The sequence below is a fragment of the Palaemon carinicauda genome, chromosome 41 (genome assembly GCF_036898095.1).
Source record: "Palaemon carinicauda isolate YSFRI2023 chromosome 41, ASM3689809v2, whole genome shotgun sequence".
NCBI classification, from domain to species: Eukaryota; Metazoa; Arthropoda; class Malacostraca; order Decapoda; family Palaemonidae; genus Palaemon; species Palaemon carinicauda.
This window is the reverse complement of record NC_090765.1, coordinates 43,358,714-43,370,818: the sequence shown is the minus strand read 5'-3', so window position 1 is coordinate 43,370,818 and position 12,105 is coordinate 43,358,714. Positions and strand designations below refer to the sequence as shown.

General features: G+C 42.5%; 1 protein-coding gene across 1 annotated transcript in view; it reads left to right on the top strand.

The window, feature by feature from the left end:
- FANCI (Fanconi anemia complementation group I) overlaps positions 1–12,105 on the top strand; it is a 120,359-nt gene that overhangs the window by 96,866 nt on the left and 11,388 nt on the right. The window contains exon 10 of the mRNA XM_068364545.1: positions 3,473–3,701. Within this exon, the coding sequence (XP_068220646.1) occupies positions 3,473–3,701 (229 nt within the window). The remainder of the gene's footprint in view (positions 1–3,472; positions 3,702–12,105) is intronic.

Below are 12,105 nucleotides of genomic sequence, written 5' to 3'. Positions count from 1 at the left end.
CTTTTGATGGCATTTGTGGAATATGAAAAAGCCTTTGATAGTGTGCGCCAGCCAATTTTGTGGAGAGTCCTGCATTATTATGAAATTCCACTTAAATATGTAAATTTGATTAACTCTGATCATAAGCATAGCAAGTGCTAAGTTAATGCTAGTGGAGTTCAATCAAATGAATTTCCAATGAACGGCAGAGTACTCCAAGGGATCATATTGTCACCAATGTTGTTTATCATCCTCATGTATATTGTAATGCATAGAACAGTCAGAGATGGTGAAGAACAATTTAATTGGATTGGTAATAGGAAATTAGCAGACCTAGAGTATGCTGGTGATGCTGTCCCTAGTAGCAGAACACCACAGGATTTGCAATACTTGCTTACCAGAATATACAAAATATCACACGAGGTTGGGCTCAAGATGAATAGAAGAAAGACATATAGGATGAGAACAGAGTATGCAATGGAAGATGAAATACTATTGGAAGGAGGTAGGATTAATGAGGTAGAATCATTTAAGTATTTAGGAACTATGATCTCCAATACAGGCCCTTTAGAATTAGAGTTTAGTGAGAGATGGAAAAAAAAGCAAATCAGACAATGACTTATATAACTAGAATTTGGAAATAAAATTGCCTGAAATTACAATAAAAAATCAGAGTATATAACAGTTTAGTGAGATTGGTGTTACTTTTGGGACATGAGTCATGGTATGACAATGAAACAATCTCTAACAGATTTAGTAGATTTGAGAACAAAGCACTCAGAAGGATATTGGGAGTTAAATGGCAGGACAGGATTAGAAATACTATAAGAGAGATTACTTGAGTGCCATATGTGGATGAAATCATGGTGAGGGGTAGATGGAGATGGTTTGAGCATGCTCTTTGCACTCCCCAAGGGAGTTTAGTTCATCAAATGTTTGACTGGGCTCCCCAAGGCACTAGATGAGTTGGAAGACCCAGGCCTACATGATTTCTAAAGAAATTAAAAATAATATGATGATTATGTTAGGGGGCTTAATTTTATATGGAAATTGTGTAGAAATTACCTGTTAGGAATAAAAAAATCAAAATTTCATCCTCATTACTGTCAGTATGCCAAGTGAGGGCAGTGGATGCCATGTTTCAGTGTTAGCTAACTAATAATTTTGTCACCCTTCCTTTTGCCTTGATTAGTCTTCGCATCAATATCCAGCAAACTCAAAATGAAAGTGTGATTCTCATAATTCCATTATGGTCATTTTATACTCTAACAAAATAATCTTTCATACTACTTGTCATTCTCCTATATCTCTGTCTTGTATTAGTCATACTTTCATTTAGATCCTATAACGTGAAACACCACATGCAATAAGTATCACTCGTACCCAGCCATGTGTCGTCTGTATTAATACATTTATCTTCCATACTCGTTCGTACATTTACACCCTTGTGAAACCTTTTCTGATTACCATGCATATTTATAAATCTTTTTTGCATTTTTTCCTTACTAAATGTTTTCATAAGCTTTCCTTTTCTTCCATACACGAATAGCACTAATTTCTTATCTTTCAATTCTAGGTTCTCACACATACAGTACTTGGTTCATACTTATTCATTTTCAACCATTTATTCATCCCACACTCCTGAATGTATCCTGGTACTACCTTCCATTTACATAAATGGTTGTACTCCATAACTTCTTCCATACCACCATCGACACATAACTTAACTAAAACTTAACTAAGCACACTGGAATCAACATCTAACATCTCATACGGACCTTTAAATTTATTGCGGACGTTATTTACATTCATTCTCCCTTTCTCAGTTATTTCTTTTAATGCTCTCTCCAACTTTGTAGTTCTCCATCCTTTTATTTGCTTCATCTATACAGTCAGACCTCGTTAATAGCGATTTCTTACTTTGCAGTTTCGTTTTTCGCGGCCTAGAAGGGAAAAGAATTTTTTTTATTTCGTACCCAACATTAAGAATTTGATTTCTAATTGTTGGTAACAGCATTGGGATGGCTAAGAACAATGCAATACCTATTAAATAAAAGTTCTCATAAAAATTGCAATAAAATGCAACCTTGGCAATGATTTCAAATAGCCCGCACTCCTTTACACTGGGAGTGCTGTGCGCCACTATCCTAGCCATTTGTACAGTGTGAATCCATTCACTGTGGTAAAAAATTACATCTATATTTTGAATAAACTGGATTTTGATTAAACTGGTGTTTCACTCATAACAGTATCCAATAATAATGCTTGCAATATTCACATCTTAGTATCAAATTTATAGTTAATTACATATCAAATTATAATCTCATGCATTGTTTGTATTCAAATCAGCTGATCAAATCTGCGTAGTCTATCATCAATCTATATTCTCTTTCACGATATTATCCCACTGATATGACCATTCACTTTCACAGAATTACCTCACTGATGTAACCTATCATGCATATTAGTATAATATCCTCTTCACATTGTTATTGTCCTTCCTTTATTATTATTACAGTATATCCTTAATCCTTTTCCCAAATCCCTTTCGTACATTTACTTTGCTCTCCCACACACATTTACAATGTATTGTTCCAACTCTTGATTCTCTTTATTTTTCGCAATTTTATTCATCTTTTTTCTAGCATTCATTCATTATTTTCATCTTATTAATCATTCTAAACCCCTTTCTTATCCCTCATTCTAGGAATTCCCATTCCTATTTTTCATTCTTTCTTTTTGCATTTCCCAAATTCATTGATTCATTAGCTGAGGAAATGTGCAAGGAGAAGGAACTTGGCTATTGCAACGTCCGGACAATCTGAACACAAGCATGCACGCACACTACCGCCTCCCCGTCTCATCTCTTTGCCATATTGTTTCGTCCTTCTCTCTCCCTGGTGTTTCACTTAACTGTACCCTATAATAATGCATGTAGTATTCACAGTTTAGTATCGTATTTATAATTAACACACACACACTCTCTCTCTCTCTCTCTCTCTCTCTCTCTCTCTCTCTCTCTCTCTCTCTCTCCAGTATATATATATATATATATATATATATATATATATATACTCTATATATATACTATATATATATATATATATATATATATATGTATATATATATATATATATATATATATATATATATATATATATATGTATATATATGTATATATATATATATATATATATATATATATATATATATATATATATATATATATATATATATATATTGTTTAACTAATGAACAAAACTCATAAAATACCTATCACATACATGTTTTAAGTTATTCAATGTGAATTTTTCTCCTTTACATGACATAATCATAATTTTATACAACCTTGCAGGATGCAAAGTTATTGAATAGGTAATTGGAGAAGCATGGGGAGATTAATATCAAGCTTGAAAATTTCTTATGTTTTTTAGGAATACAAAAAATTCTTTGACAGCTTGACTAATACTTTATTTTCTTTTATAATTACTAGACAAGTTGAGAGTCGACAAGCTGCAGTAAAGGGATTTATGCAGTTCCTTCGCTACTTTCGTGTAATGGGAATTCTACCATCCTCTCAGGCTTCCATGTCCTTTTCATCTTCTTTGAACACTATCAGTGTTAATGCTGATGTACACTCAGTTTTCAACAATTCAACCAATGAGGCTTTGTGCCTTGAGATTTTAGGTGTTCTTAGGAGGTGCTTTTCACAACAACATGAGGTAAGTGGAAATTGTACATTTTTTCCATCATGAAGTACAGTATTATGTAATGCAAGTTTTTTGGGGAAACTGGTTTAATTTCTTTGGAAGCTATTCCAATTTTCAATATCTGATTATTTTAACTAAACTTTCTGAAATTCATGTGCTCTCCCCTCAAATTAAAAGGTCAGCAGAATAAAAAATGAAGCCTTTGCTCCCCCAGAAAGATGTGATGGGGCATAGAGTGTTTACGTAGGTAACGCCTTCCCCCAGCCACCATCCCCTCGATTTCTTGTTCTATTTTTAGGCCCTGCCTCAATCAGCTATGCCTAATGATGGGGGTTTTGGGAGAGGCTATAGGTTTACCGGCTGAGTTATCAGCAGCCATTGCCTGGCTCTCCCTGGTCCTAGCATGGGTGGAGAGGGGACTTGGGTGTTGATCATGTATATAAATATTATATATATGTAAGTATGTATGTATGTATTATTATTATTATTATTATTATTATTATTATTACAAACTAAGCTATAACCCTAATTGGAAAAGCAAGATGCTATAAGCCCAAGGCTCCATCAATGAAAAATATCCCAGTGAGGAAAGGAAACAAGGAAATAAAAGACTACAAGAGAAGAAATAAACAATCAAAATGAAATATATTAAGAACAGCGGCAACATTAAATTAAATCTTTCATATATAAACTGAAAACTTAAAAAAAAAAACAGGAGAGAGAGAGACGCAATGTTTTATCGTGATAAATAGTATTTTCATATGTACAGTAAAGGAAACCATTCCATATTCTAAATCAATTATATTTACTGTGTAATACTGTATACTTTACCTAGCAGTACACTACAGTACTAATTTACAAACCAATATTTCAGTAGTGTACACTATGACATCAGAAATGGATCACATCAATTCCGATGCAATCCATTCTGATATCATAGTGTACAGTGATGTAATTTCGTGTAGGCTATTCTATTCTTTGCTTTACCTGTGGCCGTGGGGGCATAAAAACAAGAATAGTGCCAACGTTATCCCTACGTGTCGTAAGAGGCGACTAAAAGGGACGGGACAAGGGGGCTAGGAACCTCCTCTCCTGTATCTACATCCTGTGAGACATCGACAAAGAGATGGAGCTGGGGGGAGAGTGACTGCTCCCCGCACTCTAGTTTTGGGGGTGTTTGAATGTGCGTGGATGTAGTACGATAGAGAGTAAAAGATGTGAAATTGGAAGTATGTTTAGGAATAGAATGATGGATGTATTAGCCTTGTGTGAGACGAAGATAAAAGGAAAGGGTGAAGTGATGTTTGGTGAAATGTCTGGTAGAGTGTCTGGGATTGAAAGGGGAAGAGCGAGAGAGGGTGTGGCTTTATTGCTGAGTGAATGGATGACAGGTAAAGTAGTGGAATGGAAGGAGATATCATCTAGGTTAATGTGGGTAAGGGTTAGGTTGGGTAGGGAATGTTGGGCGTTTGTCAGTGCGTATGGGCCAGGTAGTGAGAAAAGTGAAGAAGAGCGGAATGAGTTCTGGAATGAATTAACTAGGTGTGTAGAAGGACTGGGTAGAAGGAATTATGTAGTTGTCATGGGTGACTTAAATGCTAGAGTGGGCGCTGGAGAGGTAGAAGGTGTCATTGGGAAGTATGGCATACCAGGTGAAAATGAGAGTGGTGAGAGACTGGTAGATATGTGTGTTGATCAAGAGATGGTGATAAGTAATAGCTTTTTCAAAAAGAAAGATAAAAATAAGTATACATGGGTAAGAGTGGCAAATGGAAGAGTAGTAGAAAGGGCATTAATGGATTATGTGTTGATAACTAAAAGAATGTTTGGAAGATTGAAAGACGTGCACGTGTTTAGGGGTATGGCTAACGGTATGTCTGATCATTTTTTGGTGGAAGGAAAATTAGTTGTAGCAAAAGAATGGGGGAATAGAGTAGGTGGATGTAAAAGGGAGGTAGTGAGGGTTGAAGAGCTAATAAAACCGGGGGTAAAAAGTAAATATCAGTAAAGGTTGAAAATGATATATGACGAAGTGAAAGTAAGAGAAACTGGCAATTTAGAGGAGGAGTGGAAGTTAGTAAAAGAAAATTTTGTTGGGATTGCAAGTGATGTGTGTGGAAAGAAGGTTGTTAGAGGCAGCATGAGGAAGGGCAGTGAATGGTGGAATGAAGGAGTGAAGGTAAAAGTGGAAGAGAAAAAGAGGGCTTTTGAAGAATGGCTGCAGAGTAATAGTATAGAGAAGTATGAAAAATATAAAGAGAAAAATGTGGAAGTAAAGCGCAAGGTACGTGAGGCAAAGAGGGCAGCTGACCTGAGGTGGGGTCAGGGATTATGTCATTCATATGAAGAGAATAAGAAGAAGTTTTGGAAAGAATTGAAGAGAGTAAGGAAGGCTGGCTCAAGAATGGAAGAGACAGTGAAAGATGGAAATGGAAGGTTGTTAAAAGGAGAGGAGGCAAGGAAAAGATGGGCGGAATATTTTGAAAGTTTACTGAATGTTGAGGATAATAGGGAGGCAGATATAATTGCTGTTGCAGGTGTTGAGGTGCCAGTGATGGGAGATGAGAATGAGAGAGAGATTACAATAGATGAAGTGAGGAGAGCACTAGATGAAACGAGAGTAGGAAAAGCATCTGGTATGGATGGTGTGAGAGCTGAGATGTTGAAGGAGGGGGGTGTGACTGTACTTGAATGGTTGGTGAGATTGTTTAATATGTGTTTTTCAATATTAAACTTAACCGGTGATTATATCAGCTGCAGCTCTGCTGCCCGACAGAAAAACTCTACGGTCAAAATACGCCAGCGATCGCTATGCAGGAGGGGGTGTACACCAACAGCGCCATCTGTCGAGCAGGTACTTAGTACTCCATGTAAACAAAGAACCAATTTTCTCTCTGTCGTGCCACCGGCAAGACCTACTAAATTCGCTGTTGCTTACTGGATTGGTTTTCACAGATTTTGGTGAAGTACACATTTCTAGTTATTAGCTTTCGCTTTGCAGAGGTTATCTTCAATACATCCTTGCATTCTTTTATTGATTTTTGGATTATTTGTTGACGACTTTGGATAGATTTTGAATTCCCCTTTGACTAATTCAAGATGGCTGACCCTTCTCAAGTCCCTAAATACAGAAAGTGTAGTGCTAGGGACTGTTCAAGGCGTCTTCCGAAGGCCTCTATCGATCCGCACACCGTTTGTTCCAATTGTCGGGATAAAACCTGTCAATTGGAAGATCGATGTGAGGAATGCGTTGGGCTTTCGGAATTCGATTTTCTCGAATTCCTGAAATATTCACGTAGGCTAGAGAGAGATAGAGTCAGGAGAAGTTCATCTCGCTCCGTTGATATTTCCTCTCCTCATGCCCCACAACCTATTCCTTCCCCTGTAGTGGTTGCTCCTGATCCCCCTTCTAGCACTCAACAACCTTCGATGGCAGATATGATGCGTGCCATCCAGGCTCTGGGTGAGAGAGTCGAGTCATTGGCGAGTGACCGTAACCAACTCATGGCAGACGTCAAGGAGTTGAAGTGTAAGAGTGCAGTGGGTAGTGACAAAGTGAGTGGTAGTGTTGTGGAAAGTGTTAGTGTTGCGCTTGAGGGTGCGTCTGTTCGTGCCTGTCGTCCTCCCAGTCCGGGACCTCTTGCAAGCTCCCAAGCCCAGGGGAGAAGCAATGTCGTACGACCAAAGGGTTCGACAGGCTTTAATCAGCGGACAGACGTTCCCTCCGTGGTTTCGGACGTATCTTACCAAGATCGCCCCACCCACAAGAAGACGAGAGAGCCCATTTATTCCTCGTCTGCGGAAGATGTTTCTCGAAAGAAACAATGGACCAAGGTCTCACGGCCTCTTAAACGCAAGTCGGTCCCTTCCGCGCAAGTCCAACGGCCCAGTTGTAGCCACTGGGTCAGTTCGGACTCGCTGCAGTCTTCCGATGACTGCACACCGCCTAAGAGAGGCAAAGCGGTAACGCATCAGGCATTAACACCGTCTGTTGCCGCACCTGCTACTGTAGATCCTAAGTGGTCTTTGCTGCAGACCATGCAGACGCAGTTAACGTCATTAATGCAGGACTTTCGTGCGGAGAAGGTTGACGCTGCACCACCCGTTAGCCTACAACCACCCACGGTTGTGCGTCCAGTGGACGCTGAGGCTACCTTCTCCCGCACTCCAGCTGTGAGAGTCCCGCCACCCATGCGCAGTGTACCCTGCCAGCCGCATGTTGACGTTCAGCGACGCACGGAACCCTCCGTTGACGTTCGCGAGTTACAACAACAACCTAAGTTGTTTTGTTTTGACGCGGTGCGTCAACCTCCGCAACCCAGTGTGGTTACCACTACTCGCCCACAGCAGACTAGACAGTCAGGAGTAGACGCTTTGCGCCCCCGCGCTGCTATGGCTGTTGCCAGCTCACAGACTGGCCAACAGTTCCATGACGTTGCGTCCAGTGCAGTCACGCATGCACCCGTGCTGCCGGACTCAGCTGAACAGCCAATTCCTACTCCTTTGCCGCTTCCTCCTCAGTACTCAGACGATGGACTCTCTGATGATGATGACGCTGCACACTGACGACCCGCATACGGACATCGACGAACCCAAGACCACGCCTCCCTCCTTGGACTTTAGGAAAGTTCTTGCACTGTTCAAGGAGATGTATCCTGATCAGTTTGTTTCTGCAGCCCCACGCTCTCCTCCATCTGAGTTCGCTTTAGGCACGCAGTCATCCGCGCCTGCCTTTACGAAGCTCGTCCTCGCCCGCTCGTCTAAGAGAGCTTTAAGTGTGTTGGGAGAATGGATGCAGTCCAAAAAGCACCTTGGGAAGACAGCATTCTTGTTTCCCCCTGCGAAACTCGCTTCCAGATCGAGCGTCTGGTATGCCATGGGAGAAGTTCTCGGCTTGGGAGTTCCTGCCTCTGCCCAGGGCGACTTCTCAAGTCTAGTAGACTCTCCCCGCAGGCTAGCCATGAGACGCTCCAAGATTTGTTGGACTCCTTCAGACTTAGACCATCTGATGAAAGGAGTGTTCAGAGCCTTCGAGGTTTTTAACTTTTTGGATTGGTGTTTGGGAGCGTTGAGCAGGAAGACCTCACCTTCTGACAAAGAAACTTCCATGCTCATTATGTCCTGCATGGACAAGGCCATACGGGACGGTTCCAGTGAGCTTGCGGCTTCGTTCGTTTCCGGGGTCCTCAAGAAACGGGAAAACCTTTGCTCCTTCTTGTCAACTGGAGTAACGCAATGTCAGAGATCGGAACTCATGTTTGCTCCTCTCTCAAAGTGCCTTTTCCCAGAGGAGTTGATCAAGGAGATTGCTGCCTCCTTGATTCAAAAAGACACGCATGACCTGGTTGCGTCATCTGCCCGCAAAGCCACCCCTTTGCCTACCGTGTCTAGACCCAGGATGGACACTCCAGCGTCCAGATTTATTCCGCCCTTTCGTGGCAGAGCCTCCAGCAGAGGAGGTGCTCGTGCCGAAGGGAGACGAGGGATTAAGAAGAAAGGTACCAAGTCCTTTAAAGGCAGAGTCTGACTGCCACCTTCTTCAGACAGCAGTGGGAGCCAGACTCAAGAACTACTGGCAGTCCTGGGAGAACAGGGGCGCAGATGCACAATCTGTGAAGTTGCTCAGAGAAGGGTACAAGATCCCGTTTGTGCGCAAACCCCCTCTAGCAACGTCTCCCATCGACCTCTCTCCCAGGTACAGAGAGGAGGACAAGAGACTAGCTTTGAAGCAAGAGGTGTCTCTCTTACTAGAAAAGGGAGTGGTAGTCAAAGTCCGGGACCATCAATCCCCGGGCTTCTACAACCGTCTCTTCTTAGTGGTAAAGAAGACAGGAGGGTGGAGACCAGTGCTAGACGTCAGTGCTCTGAATGTCTTTGTCACAAAGCAGACGTTTGCCATGGAGACGACAAAGTCTGTTCTAGCAGCGGTCAGGAAGGAAGACTGGATGGTCTCTTTAGACCTAAAGGACGCTTACTTTCACGTCCCCATCCACCCAGATTCCCAACCTTTTCTAAGGTTCGTTTACGGGTAGGTTGTCTACCAATTTCAAGCCCTGTGCTTTGGCCTAAGCACGGCGCCTCTTGTCTTTACAAAACTGATGAGGAATATTGCCAAATTCCTGCATTTAGCAGACATCAGAGCCTCCCTCTATTTGGACGACTGGCTTCTAAGAGCTTCTTCCAGTCGTCGCTGTCTGGAGAATCTAAAGTGGACTCTAGATCTGACCAAGGAATTGGGTCTCCTAGTCAATATGGAAAAGTCCCAACTGGTCCCATCCCAAACTATAGTGTACTTAGGGATGGAGATTCACAGTCAAGCTTTTCGGGCTTTTCCGTCGGCCCCCAGAATAAGTCAAGCCCAAGGATGCATCCAGAACATGCTAAAGAAGGACCGATGTTCAGTCAGACAGTGGATGAGTCTGATAGGGACGCTTTCATCCCTGGACCAGTTCATTGCGTTAGGGAGACTGCACCTCCGTCCCCTTCAGTTTCACCTAGCTGTTCGCTGGAGAAAGGACAAGACGCTAGAAGCGGTCTCGATCCCCATTTCCGAGAAGATGAAGTCATCACTGACTTGGTGGAAGGACAACATCTACCTCAGAGAGGGTCTGCCCCTGGCTGTTCAGACCCCCAACCACGTTCTCTTCTCGGACGCATCGGACACGGGCTGGGGTGCGACATTAGACGGTCGGGAATGCTCGGGAACTTGGAACTCGGATCAAAGAACGTTACATATCAACTGCAAGGAGCTACTGGCAGTTCATCTGGCCTTGAAAAGCTTCAAGTCCCTCCTTCTAGGCAAGGTGGTGGAGGTGAACTCAGACAACACCACGGCCTTGGCGTACATCTCCAAGCAAGGAGGGACCCATTCTATGACGTTGTACGAGATCGCAAGGGACCTCCTCACCTGGTCAAGAGATCTAAACCTGTCTCTAGTAACGAGGTTCATTCAAGGCAACATGAATGTCATGGCGGACCGCCTCAGTCGGAAGGGTCAAATCATCCCAACAGAATGGACCCTGCACAAGAATGTGTGCAAGAGACTATGGGCCACATGGGGCCAACCTACCATAGATCTCTTTGCAACCTCGATGACCAAGAGGCTCCCAATTTATTGCTCGCCAATCCCGGACCCAGCAGCAGTTCATATAGATGCTTTTCTACTGGATTGGTCCCATCTAGACCTTTATGCATTCCCCCCGTTCAAGATTGTCAACAAGGTACTGCAGAAATTCGCCTCTCACGAAGGGACAAGGTTGACGTTAGTTGCTCCCCTCTGGCCCGCGAGAGAATGGTTCACCGAGGTACTTCAATGGCTGGTGGACGTTCCCAGAACTCTTCCTCTAAGAGTGGACCTTCTACGTCAGCCACACGTAAAGAAGGTACACCCAAGCCTCCACGCTCTTCGTCTGACTGCCTTCAGACTATCGAAAGACTCTCGAGAGCTAGAGGCTTTTCGAAGGAGGCAGCCAGGGCGATTGCTAGAGCAAGGAGGACATCCACTCTTAGAGTCTACCAGTCGGAGTGGGAAGTCTTCCGAAGCTGGTGCAAGTCGGTATCAGTATCCTCAACCAGTACCTCTGTAACCCAAATAGCTGACTTCCTATTATACCTGAGGAAGGAAAGATCTCTTTCAGCTCCCACGATCAAAGGTTACAGAAGCATGTTGGCAGCAGTCTTCCGTCACAGAGGCTTAGATCTTTCTAACAACAAAGATCTACAGGACCTCCTTAAGTCTTTTGAGACCTCGAAGGAGCGTCGTTTGGCCACACCAGGTTGGAATTTAGACGTGGTACTAAGATTCCTTATGTCAGAAAGGTTCGAGCCACTACAATCAGCCTCCTTTAAAGATCTCACTTTAAAGACTCTTTTCCTCGTCTGCTTAGCAACAGCTAAAAGAGTCAGTGAGATACACGCCTTCAGCAGGAACATCGGATTTTCATCTGAAACGGCTACATGTTCTTTACAGCTTGGTTTTCTAGCCAAAAACGAACTACCTTCTCGTCCTTGGCCGAAATCGTTCGATATTCCAAGCCTTTCTAATTTGATTGGAAATGAACTAGAAAGAGTCTTATGCCCTGTTAGAGCTCTTAAGTTCTATTTAAGACGAACTAAACCTTTACGAGGACAGTCAGAAGCTTTATGGTGTGCTATTAAGAAACCTTCTTTACCCATGTCAAAGAATGCAGTTTCCTATTATATCAGACTGTTGATACGAGAAGCTCATTCCCATCTGAATGAGGAAGACCATACTTTGCTGAAGGTAAGGACACATGAAGTTAGAGCTGTCGCAACTTCAGTGGCCTTCAAACAAAATAGATCTCTGCAGAGTATAATGGACGCAACCTATTGGAGAAGCAAGTCAGTGTTCGCGTCTTTTTATCTTAAAGATGTCCAGTCTCTTTACGAGAACTGC